Raw genomic sequence first — 12,232 nt, forward strand, 5'->3', positions numbered from 1 at the left:
GTACCTAACATTAGCCACCTAGCTAAAATTCGTAACATACTGTACGTTTAGCAAATTCATAACGTGTAATTCGTAACATATCATACGAAATGGGTGATGGAAATCCACACATGAATAAATACCATAAGAAACGTAACATATCATACTAAATGGAGTGTCTCGGATTTACGTACAGTGCGGGTAGGCTAGTGAGTTTACATGATGAGATTATTATGGATAAGAGCCAGAAAAAATGTATTTGTCAAACCGCAGTCAAGCATCGATCAACATGTCACCAGAATAATACCCTTAATATTTATTGGAAAGGAGCATCAAACTTATTGTATCACTGTGCACTTCGACCACCCTGTGAAATTCAGTATAATTTATTTAATTTGTAGCTTAATTAACGGCATGGTTTCCCATGTCGTAATTGGAGGACCACACACCATATCATCACGTGACTCCAAGTTTAGGTGGATATGATAGTTATTATATTAATATTTGTGCATAAAGTTGTTTCCACCGCATTTACTCACATAATTAAGTTTAACGACACAAAAGATCCCACCATGTCAAAAGTAGAAAATTGTACAGAAACTCCCTGTTTTCGTCACAGCTGTTGTGATTTTTGAAAAATATCGTATGATTTTATTTTACTTGCATAAAAACTGTGGATGGAAATGTGGTTAGAGTAAGGAAAAAGTTTGGTTCAAATCGGATGTTAGGTACTATGTTTATTTAATATTATATGAGTCCTATAAATTAAAATGGCCAATTTGGGTGCAATCAATTACCTTAATTTCAAAATATATTTCATCAAAATAATATTGCAAGAATGGTAATCCTATGTTTATAATCACAGAAACGATTTCAGGATAGCCTAAGATGGCTTGCTGAAATGACATGGAAGGACCCCTATGAATCTAATCAAATCAAATGTTATTTGTCACATACACATGGTTAGCAAATGTTAATTCGAGTGTAGCGAAATGCTTGTGCTTCTAGTTCCGACAATGCAGTAATAATAACCAACAAGTAATCTAACTAACAATTCCAAAACTACTGTCTTCTACACAGTGTAAGGGGAGAAAGAATATGTACATAAAGATATATGAATGAGTGATGGTACAGAGCAGCATAGGCAAGATACAGTAGATGGTATCGAGTACAGTATATACATATGAGATGAGTATGTAAACAAAGTGGCATAGTTAAAGTGGCTAGTGATACATACGTATTACATAAGGATGCAGTAGATGATATAGAGTACAGTATATACGTATACATATGAGATGAATAATGTAGGGTATGTAAACATTATATTAGGTAGCATTGTTTAAAGTGGCTAGTGATATATTTTACATAATTTCCCATCAATTCCCATTATTAAAGTGGCTGGAGTTGAGTTAGTGTGTTGGCAGCAGCCACTCAATGTTAGTGGTGGCTGTTTAACAGTCTGATGGCCTTGAGATAAAAGCTGTTTTTCAGTCTCTCGGTCCCAGCTTTGATGCACCTGTACTGACCTCGCCTTCTGGATGATATTAGGGTGAACAAGCAGTGGCTCGGGTGGTTGTTGTCCTTGATGATCTTTATGGCCTTCCTGTAACATCGGGTGGTGTAGGTGTCCTGGAGGGCAGGTAGTTTGCCCCCGGTGATGCGTTGTGATGCGTTGTGCAGACCTAATATCAGTCAGTTAATATGACCTTTATGAATGATGAATTATGAAGCTTTATGTGCATGCATTGATTACATAATGTTTCAAGTCTTAAATGCTTCAAAATTCACAAAGTTATGTTAGCTGATTAAGAATCTCACGAATCAAATGTATTTATATAGCCCTTCCCACATCAGCTGATATCTCAAAGTGCTGTACAGAAACCCAGCCTAAAACCCCAAACGGCAAGCAATGCAGGTGTAGAAGCACGGTGGCTAGGAAAAACTCCATAGAAAGGCCAAAACCTAGGAAGAAACCTAAAGAGGAACCAGGCTATGAGGGGTGGCCAGTCCTCTTCTCGCTGTGCCGGGTGGAGATTATAACAGAACATGGCCAAGATGTTCAAATGTTCATAAATGACCAGCATGGTCAAATAATAATAATCACAGGCAGAACAGTTGAAACTGGAGCAGCAGCACGGCCAGGTGGATTGGGGACAGCAAGGAGTCATCATCCCAGGTAGTCCTGAGGCATGGTCCTAGGGCTCAGGTCCTCCGAGGTCCTCCGAGAAAGAGAGAATTAGAGAGAGCATACTTAAATTCACACAGGACACCCGATAAGACAGGAGAAGTACTCCAGATATAACAGAATGACCCTAGCCCCCCGACACAAACTACTGCAGCATACATACTGGAGGCTGAGACAGGACAGGTCAGGAGACACTGTGGCCTCATCCGATCATACCCCCGGACAGGGCCAAACAGGCAGGATATAACCCCACCCACTTTGCCAAAGCACAGCCTCCACACCACTAGAGGGATATCTTCAACCACCAACTTACCATCCTGAGACAAAGCCGAGTGTAGCCCACAAAGATCTCCGCCACGGCACAACCCAAGGGGGGGCGCCAACCCAGACAGGAAGATCATGTCAGTGACTCAACCCACTCAAGTGACGCACCCCTCCTAGAGACGGCATGGAAGAGCACCAGTAAGCCAGTGACTCAGCCCCTGTAATAGGGTTAGAGGCAGAGAATCCCAGTGGAGAGAGGGGAACCGGCCAGGCAGAGACAGCAAGGGCGGTGCGTTGCTCCAGAGCCTTTCCATTCACCTTCACACTCCTGGGCCAGACTACACTCAATCATATGACTCACTGAAGAGATGAGTCTTCAGTAAAGACTTAAAGGTTGAGAACGAGTCTGCGTCTCTCACATTGGTAGGCAGACCATTCCATAAAAATGGAGCTCTATAGGAGATAGCCCTGCCTCCAGCTGTTTGCTTAGAAATTCTAGGGACAATTAGGAGGCCTGCGTCTTGTGACCGTAGCATACGTGTAGGTATGTACGGCAGGACCAAATCGGAAAGATAGGTAGAAGCAAGCCCATGTAATGCTTTGTAGGTTAGCAGTAAAACCTTGAAATCAGCCCTTGCCTTAACAGGAAGCCAGTGTAGGGAGGCTAGCACTGGAGTAATGTGATCAAATTGTTTGGTTCTAGTCAGGATTCTAGCAGACGTATTTAGCACTAACTAAAGTTTATTTAGTGCTTTATCCAGGTAGCTGGAAAGTAGAGCATTGCATTATTCTAACCTAGAAGTAACAAAAGCAGGGATGAATTTTTCTGCATAATTTTTGGCCAGAAAGTTTCTGTTTTATGCAATGTTACGTAGATGGAAAAAAGCTGTCCTTGAAACAGTCTTGATATGTTCGTCAAAAGAGAGATCAGTGTCCAGAGCAACGCCGAAGTCCTTCACAGTTTTATTTGAGACGACTGGACAACCATCAAGATTAATTGTCAGATTCAACAGAAGATCTCTTTGTTTCTTGGGACCAAGAACAAACATCTCTGTTTTGTCCAAGTTGAAAAGTAGAAAGTTTGCAGCCATCCACTTCCTTATGTCTGAAACACAGGCTTCTAGCGAGGGCAATTTTGAGGCTTCACCATGTTTCATTGAAATGTACAGCTGTGTGTCATCTGCATAGCAGTGAAAGTTAACATTATGTTTTGAATAACATCCCCTTCTCCAAAAGAATGTGGTGATCAATGGCATCAAAAGCAGCACTAAGGTCTAGGAGCACGAGGACAGATGGAGAGCCTCAGTCTGACGCCATTAAAAGGTCATTTACCACCTTCAGAAGTGCAGTCTCAGTGCTCTGATGGGGTCTAAAACCAGACTGAAGCATTTCGTATACATTGTTTGTCTTCAGGAAGGCAGTGAGTTGCTGCGCAACAGCTTTTTCTAAAATGTTTGAGAGGAATGGAAGGCCGGTTCGTTTTTTTATATTTTCTCGGTCAAGGTTTGGTTTTTCAAGAGAGGCTTTATTACTGCCACTTTTAGTGAGTTTGGTACACATCCGATCGAAAGCCATTTACTATGTTCAACATAGGAGGGCAAAGCACAGGAAGCAGCTCTTTTAGTGGTTTAGTTGGAATAGGGTCCAGTATGCAGCTTGAAGGTTTAGATGCCATGATTATTTTCATCATTGTGTCAAGAGATATAGTACTAAAACACTTGAGGGTCTCTCTTGATCCTAGGTCCTGGCAGAGTTGTGCAGACTCAGGACAACTGAGCTTTGGAGGAATAGGCAGATTTAAAGAGGAGTCCGTAATTTGCTTTCTAATGATCATGATCTTTTCCTCAAAGAAGTTCATGAATTTATTACTGCTGAAGTGAAAGCCATCCTCACTTGGGGAATGCTGCTTTTTAGTTAGCTTTGCAACAGTAGAAAAATACATTTTGGATTGTTCTTATTTTCCTCAATTAAGTTGGAAAAATAGGATGATCGAGCAGCAGTGAGGGCTCTTCGATACTGCACGGTACTCTCTTTTCAAGCTAGTCGGAACACTTCCAGTTTGGTGTGGCACCATTTCCGTTCCAAATTTCTGGAAGCTTGCTTCAGAGCTCGGGTATTTTCTGTATACCAGGGAGCTAGATTCTTATGACAAATGTTTTTAGTTTTTAGGGGTGAAAATGCATCTAGGGTATTGCGCAAGGTTAAATTGAGTTCCTCAGTTAGGTGGTTAACTGATTTTTGTCCTCTGATGTCCTTGGGTAGGCAGAGGGAGTCTGGAAGGGCATGAAGGAATCTTTGGGTTGTCTGAGAATTTATAGCACGACTTTTGATGCTCCTTGGTTGGGGTCTGAGCAGATTATTTGTTGCGATTGCAAACGTAAAAGAAATGGTGGTGTTGGGCAATTAGGCCTGGCTCGCAGTCTGTGTTCCAATTCATCCCAAAGGTGTATGATGGGGTTGAGTTCGGGGCTCTGTGCAGGCAGGTCAAGTTCTTCCACACCGATCTTGACAAACCATTTCTGTATGGATCTCGCTTTGTGCACGGGGGCATTGTCATGCTGAAATAGGAAAGGACCTTCCCCAAACTGTTGCCACAAATTTGGAAGCACAGAATAATCTAGAATGTCATTGTGCTGTAGCGTTAAGATTTACCTTCACCGGAACTAAAGGGCCTAGCCCGAAGCATGAAAAACAGCCCCAGACCATTATTCCTTATCCACCAAACTTTACAGTTGGCACTATGCAATGGGGAAGGTAGTGTTCTCCTGGCATCTGCCAAATACAGGTTCGTTCTGTTCGATTGCCAGATGGTGAAGCATGATTCATCACTCCAGAGAACCCGTTTCCACTGCTCCAGAGTCCAATGGCAGCGAGCTTTACACCACTCCACTCCAGCCAATGCTTGGCATAGTGCATGGTGATCTTAGACTTGTGTGTGGCTGCTCGGCCATGGAAACCCATTTCATGAAGCTCCCGACGAACAGTTCTTGTGTTGATGTTGCTTCCAGAGGCAATTTAGAACTCGTTAGTGAGTGTTGCAACCGAGTACAGACAATTTTTACGCGCTTCAGCACTCAGCGGTCCCGTTCTGTGAGCTTGTGCTGCCTACCACTTCGCAGCTGAGCCGTTATTGCTCCTAGACATTTCCACTTCACAATAACAGCACTTACTGTTGACCGGGGCAGCTCGAGCAGGGCAGAAATTTGACAAACTGACTTGTTGGAAAGGTGGCATCCTATGACGGTGACCAATATGAAAGTCACTGAGCTATTCAGTAAGTCCATTCTACTGCCAATGTTTGTTGATGGAGATTGCATGGCTGTGTGCTCAATTTTATACACCTGTCAGCAACGGGTGTGGCTGAAATAACCAAATCCACTCATTTTGAAGGGGTGTCCACATACTTTTGTATATATAGTGTATGTTCAATTCACGTCATTGCTCTCTCTCTTGCTCTGCTGTGTGTTGTGTGTGATTCTTGCTAGCTATCACTCAAACGGAAAATGGTGCAGCACAGCTTCCAGAAAACTGTTTGTTGCTTTCAAACTAGGGATTTCGTAGCTAATTGAGGTAAGACAGTAACTGATCTCACCCTATTCTGCACCCCGAAAATGCTTTATAACCAATATTCATTAAATATACCTACCTGCACACACACACACACACACACACACACACACACACACACACACACACACACACACTGTACATGTCAAAATGGTTTAGTCTGGTCTGTCTGACTTTTGACTTATCATTGCTGACTTATTTTTACCCACAACATCATATTTATGTCCACCATGATGGGTTTAACAACAATGAAGTCATTCTGTAACTGCAGTATAGGACTCAAACATAGTGGGGATGGGTCAACACTCCATGTTTAAGGTGTGTTGATTATCTGTGTGTACATACCTGAGGGAGTGTATCTCTTCCAGGAGGAGGAGGAGGGTCCAGAGGTGCTGCTGGTGAAGGAGGAGGGCTGTGAGGAAGGTCTGGGAAACCCTGAGGGGACCATGGTCATGGAGGACAACCAGACTATACCTCCTGAACCCACAGAGGAACCAGCTGAGCATCACAGGACCACATACACTCTCACTGAGGTGAGTCCACTGTGAACTCAAAATCAAATCAAATGTAATTTGTCACATGCTTCATAAATAAGAGGTGTTAGAGAAACAACTCTGAGCAGGATTTGCCTATTAGATAATAATAAATAAGACTATGCAGACAGATGGAAACCTGATCATCGATCAGCACTTCTACTCTGAGATTCTTTGTGAATAAACCCAGGTCTTGATTAAATGTGTCTTAAGTCTGTGCATGCCGTTGAATTATCAAACCATTAGTGTCAAGTAATCAAATCAACTAACACATTTGCAAAGTATCAAAAAAATGTACATGTTTGCATAGTAATCATAGCACTTCCCCATTGCCCAATCAGAAGATGCTCCATAGCAGGGGGCTCATATCAGATTTCTTGATCCAACATCCTCTCACTCTGTATCTCTTACAGTCAGTAGACATGGAGGATGGGAAGCCTGATCTGCTGTTGGTCAAAGAGGAGGCAATAGAAGATGGACCAGAGAGCATTGATCTGCTGAGTGGACTAAAGATGGGGGAGCAAGGTAAGGGAGACACACATATAGCCTACATACAGTAATAGATCTTCAATGGGAGTAGTGATGCACCTGCCTATATTTCTTTCTTACTTTTCTTCATTCATAAAATGAAATCAATACAACTTTAGTACTATCCGGTGAGGGCATTCATAGCCGACCTCTCAGAGGAGTTCCAGCTAGCCATTTTTTCAAGTCTGTTCTGAGCTTGAAAGATACTGATCACGAATAGGAGATTTGATGTGTAATGTAAAATAAAAAGTACCGTAATTCAAAGAACAGCACGCATTTCTTTTTCATTTAGCCACACCCTTTGAGCTATGACGCCAACCAATAGCGTCCTTTCTCTTCAGTGTAAACGGAAGTAAACTATGACCAATAACTATTTCCAAGTTAGCGTTTTTCTTGTTGTTATTTAGACGTTTATTAACACCATGGAATTCAAAATATGACACATTTAACTGCTCAGCATCACATACTTACCCCGTGTAGTCTTTAATTTGCGTTGGAAACAGGACTTGGTTGATAGATAGTATATAGGTGACGCTAGCTAGCTGCTAACAATGGCTAACTGTATGGTTTTTCACACTCAAATAGCCTCCGTTATGGAGATGCTAGCGAATGCAGCCGTGGCAGAGATCTGTAAACTCGTAGACGACGACTATGCAGTGTTTCGTTTGGAAATAGCTCAAAGCCAGAAAGAAAACAGGGCATTGCGGAGGAAATTACAGCTACAAGAACTGAAGGTGGCACGGGAGCGCGTCCTCGCCAGTCGTCCCAGTAGTGTCAAGCTTGTCAACCGATACAGAGGAATGGCAAGAGGTACATTTTGCAACAGGCGATGCTGAGGGGCACCACATTCCCTTATGCACATGTGTTCAGACGTGTTACCCAGAATTGTTTTTTGGAAAGTATACAATAATTCCCCCAGTCCCCTGATTACTTATCTAACCAGGTTATTGATTGACTTTTTTTCCTATTATTTACTCAATGCAAACAATATGATGCATGGAACACAATACCTTTATCAATAAATAGTGGGCCTATATCAAGATCTTATGAGAAGTGTTACATTACATCCACTATATAGTGTTGAGCATTGAAAGTAGCTAACCAAACCACCTCTTTTGCCCCAATCACTCTCTCAGGTGAAGGAAATCTCACTGGAGGCCACAGGAGCTTTGTGAAGCCAATGGGACACAATACATGGAGAGACGACCAACCAATCACTGTTGATGAGGGGAATGGAACCTCAACCCAGCACGTTATTGTGATAGAGGTTAGTGTAATAGTGTTGAATTGAAAGTGTAAATCAAATGTGGCTGTTTATTTCAGAAAGGCTCCCCTCATCCATTCACTTGCTTACATGTACATCCTCATATATCTGCCATAAGCAGGCACGTGCACAGATAGGGCTCCACTTGTGCAGAGCACATGCCCCTTTGCCCTTCCAGTCTCCAAAGTGTCCTTTTGGGTGGTGGTAGAATTTCCTCAATTTTTTTTGTTGTTGTTGTCATTGTTGTTCAGTACGCATTGATCACAAGTTGTTGTCAAGCTTGTCACCCCCCACCCTGTTGGTTGCTCCTGTTGATCTGCCCTGTACGGAGCTTGCGCACGCCCGGTTGTGCCTATTTCCCAGTCTGCCTTGTACGGAGATTGCTACTAAATAGCAACAGTGCTGCCACGGCAGCATAACATTTTATTAACACATAATAACACATGATTTAGCCTACATCATCGTCAATATTTGGTCTGGTTGGCTGATACAAGCAGCAGAAAGAGGCAGAAATACAGAGGTAAATCACAACCAGTAAAAGAAATCGAGCTAGCTAACTAGCAGATTTACATCAATCATCAACACCAATGATCAGCCAAAAGCCCAACCTCTTTTCCCAATGCCAATCATGTCTTCAGGAGTAACTAGCTTGCTTACATTTTGTGATGATGAGTGAGTGAGTTGTTGCAGAAATAAATAGGCCTATGCTCGTTATTTATTTTCACTACTGAGTCATTTTGGGGGGTCTCTGCTTGGCCCCGCCCATAGAAGAGCTTGTGAGACTTACCTATGACACTTTTATGTAATTCAGCTCATGTACCGATAATAACCTCTTTCCTCTTGTGTCAGTCTGCAGATACAGAGGCTGCAGGTCCTGGAGTCAAGCAGGAGATGTCTGAAGGAGAGGAGGATCCACGACACAGCACCAACATCCAGACTGGAGCGCCCCATATAGTCACGAAGGACCCCAACACCACCCCAGTGCAGCCCAGGGACATCAGTAGAACGCCGAACGCCATCCTCAAGTCTGAGACAGAGACTTTAACGAGGCTGGGGAGACTGGGCTGTCCTACTCCCCGCTCAGAGTTTTTACTTTACGGTAACCCGAGCCAGAGGACAGTTCTGTCCCATCGGGACTCAGGTGATGCGTTACAGACTGGCAATGATCCGACCTGTTCATACGCTACAGAGATGATACCTGGTGACATGCCTGTGGGCTTAGATACACCGACTAATCCAATAAGAGGGGACTGGAACCAGTACAGTAGTAGCGTATACTCTGAAGGGTTCCTAGATAAGAAAGGGGAGGGTCTCGTCGTAGATGAGGTGACTGTGAAAGAGGAGGGAGACGCTCCTCTGACATGGAATGAAGACGAGACTCATTTAGGAGGACAGTCTCAGGGCAACACTAGTGACTTCTTAGACTACAGGGAAAGCTTAGAGCCAAATCCAAATATCGCAGCCCACTCCCCTTTACACGCGCTCAGGGATCGCGACCCAGTGTCCACGTCGATGGCACCTTTCAATTCACACGGCCGCATCCTTTTCGATCAGGTATTGAACTCAAACGACAAGACTAGAGTCCAGGCTCGGGAAGTGGGAGCAACATCTGGCGGTAGTAAAGAGAAACGGTTCTTCTGCATGTTCTGTAACAAAGGTTTCAACTGCCCCCAGAAGGTGGAGATCCACCAGAGGGTCCACATAGGAGTGAAACCTTTCAGCTGTAGCCAGTGTCAAATGCGCTTCTCCCAGGCTTGGAACCTGAAGATCCACCAGAGGGTCCACACAGGGGAGAAACCTTACAGCTGTAGCCAGTGTCACATGCGCTTTGCCCAGACTTGCAACCTGAAGAGGCACCAGAGGGTCCACACAGGGGAGAAACCCTACAGCTGCCCCCAGTGTGAGAAGAGGTTCTCCCATCAGCACCAGCTGAAGATGCACCTGAAGGTCCACACGGGAGAGAGGGCCCAGTATTACCCCCAGACTAGCAGTAACGAGTCCTGACCTCAATTTAATTCCACGTGACTAACGGTAACTAGGCTACTCCAAAACTGCGCTCTGTAAATGAATGGCGCTGATGGGCGTTAGAAGCCTGCAAACTTGCTAACAGCATCAATTCGCTAATAGCCTGATACTCAGCGCTCTAGTTAACATGATAAAGTGTTGCATTCTGAAAATGCAGGTGTATTGACCATGGTATTCAATTTCAAGTTCCACATTTTTGTTATTTAAATAGACTCACTGCTAAACTCAGCAAAAAAGAAACATCAGGACTGGCAAAAAGTGCTCTTCGCTGACGAGTCATGCTTTTGTCATGCTTTTGTCTCACCAGGGGTGATGGTCGGATTTGCATTTATCGTCGAAGGAATGAGCGTTACACCGAGGCCTGTACTCTGGAGCGGGATCGATTTGGGGGTGACAATGCCACCAGCCATACTGCTCGTTCTGTGCGTGATTTTCTGCAAGTCAGTCTTCTGCCATGGCCAGCGAAGAGCCCGGATCTCAATCCCATTGAGCACGTCTGGGACTTGTTGGATCGGAGGGTGAGGGCTAGGGCCATTCCCCCAAGAAATGTCCGGGAACTTGCAGGTGCCTTGGTAGAAGAGTGGGGTGACATCTCACAGCAAGAACTGGCAAATCTGGTGCAGTCCATGAGGAGGAGATGCAGTACTTAATGCAGCTAGTGGCCACACCAGATACTGACTGTTACTTTTGATTTTGACCCTCCCTTTGTAAAGAGACACATTATTCCATTTCTGTTAGTCACATGTCTGTATAACTTGCTCAGTTTATGTCTCAGTTGTTGAATCTTGTAATGTTCATACAAATATTTACATATGTTAAGTTTCCGGAAAATAAATGCAGTTGACAGTGAGAGAATGTTTCTTTTTTTGCTGAGTTTATTATCCGAAACATCTTATCCATCCTCCAAACCACACTCTCTCTCTCTCTGGGCTCAGAGTGAGTGGGAGAGGAGAGTAAAATGCATTGTGATTGCAACATTTCAAATTGCAATTGCTGGAAAATGACAGTTTTGAAAGCAAATAGGCCTACTGTTGTGACTGTTGGAGAGAGGAGGGTCTCAGCTCTCTGTAGTTATTACATTTATTTCTCAACTCTCCATATGGACCGCAGAAGCACTGTTTTTTAACCAAAGTGTCTGGTAGGCTATGGCTTTGAGATATAGCTTATACTGAAAGGTGCGCAGGATGTGCACATCTGCCATTTGCAGTGATTGTATAGGCCTATAGACATCATTGGGTATACTGAAAAAGTTAAGACATCACATCAACTGTTAACTACATTAACTGTTAGATGAATCAATTACACAACTAGCAGCATATTATATTTATCAATCTAGCTAATGCATAATAGGGGGAATTCTGACCAGAGTTAAGCATGTGTAAATGGTTGTAATTCCTGTAAAGTATGATAATAGCATCTACAGTGGTGCAAAAAGTATTTAGTCAGCCACCAATTGTGCAAGTTCTCCCACTTAAAAGATGAGAGGCCTGTAATTTTCATCATAGGTACACTTTGACTATGACAGACAAAATTAGGGGAAAAAATCCAGAAAATCACATTGTAGAATTTTTAATGAATTTATTTGCAAATTATGGTGGAAAATAAGTATTTGGTCAATAACAAAAGTTTATCTCAATACTTTGTTATATACCCTTTGTTGGCAATGACAGAGGTCAAACTTTTTCTGTAAGTCTTCACAAGGTTTTCACACACTGTTGCTGGTATTTTGGCCCATTCCTCCATGCAGATCTCCTCTAGAGCAGTGATGTTTTTGGTCTGTTGCTGGGCAACACGGACTTTCAACTCCCTCCAAAGATTTTCTATGGGGTTGAGATCTGGAGACTGGCTAGGCCACTCCAGGACCTTGAAATGCTTCTTCTGAAGCCA

At 43.3% G+C, this 12,232-nt stretch overlaps 2 protein-coding genes across 4 annotated transcripts in view; both read left to right on the plus strand.

Annotated features, from left to right (window-relative positions):
• LOC118395591 (zinc finger protein 28-like) overlaps positions 1-12,232 on the plus strand; it is a 102,965-nt gene that overhangs the window by 70,318 nt on the left and 20,415 nt on the right. The gene's annotated exons all lie outside the window — the stretch shown is intronic.
• LOC118395616 (zinc finger protein 184-like) lies at positions 7,280-10,730 on the plus strand. Of its 2 annotated transcripts, XM_052465185.1 has the most exons (4): positions 7,280-7,866; positions 8,193-8,323; positions 9,170-10,351; positions 10,653-10,730. In XM_052465185.1, exons 1-3 carry the CDS (start codon positions 7,608-7,610, stop codon positions 10,322-10,324), a joined length of 1,545 nt encoding a protein of 514 aa, XP_052321145.1. In that variant the 5' UTR covers positions 7,280-7,607; the 3' UTR covers positions 10,325-10,351; positions 10,653-10,730. The 2 variants fall into 2 exon arrangements, with proteins under 2 accessions (XP_052321145.1, XP_035645380.2); XM_035789487.2 differs by having other exon boundaries at positions 7,283-7,866; positions 9,170-10,730.

The sequence above is a fragment of the Oncorhynchus keta genome, chromosome 16, assembly GCF_023373465.1.
Source record: "Oncorhynchus keta strain PuntledgeMale-10-30-2019 chromosome 16, Oket_V2, whole genome shotgun sequence".
Lineage (NCBI taxonomy): Eukaryota > Metazoa > Chordata > Actinopteri > Salmoniformes > Salmonidae > Oncorhynchus > Oncorhynchus keta.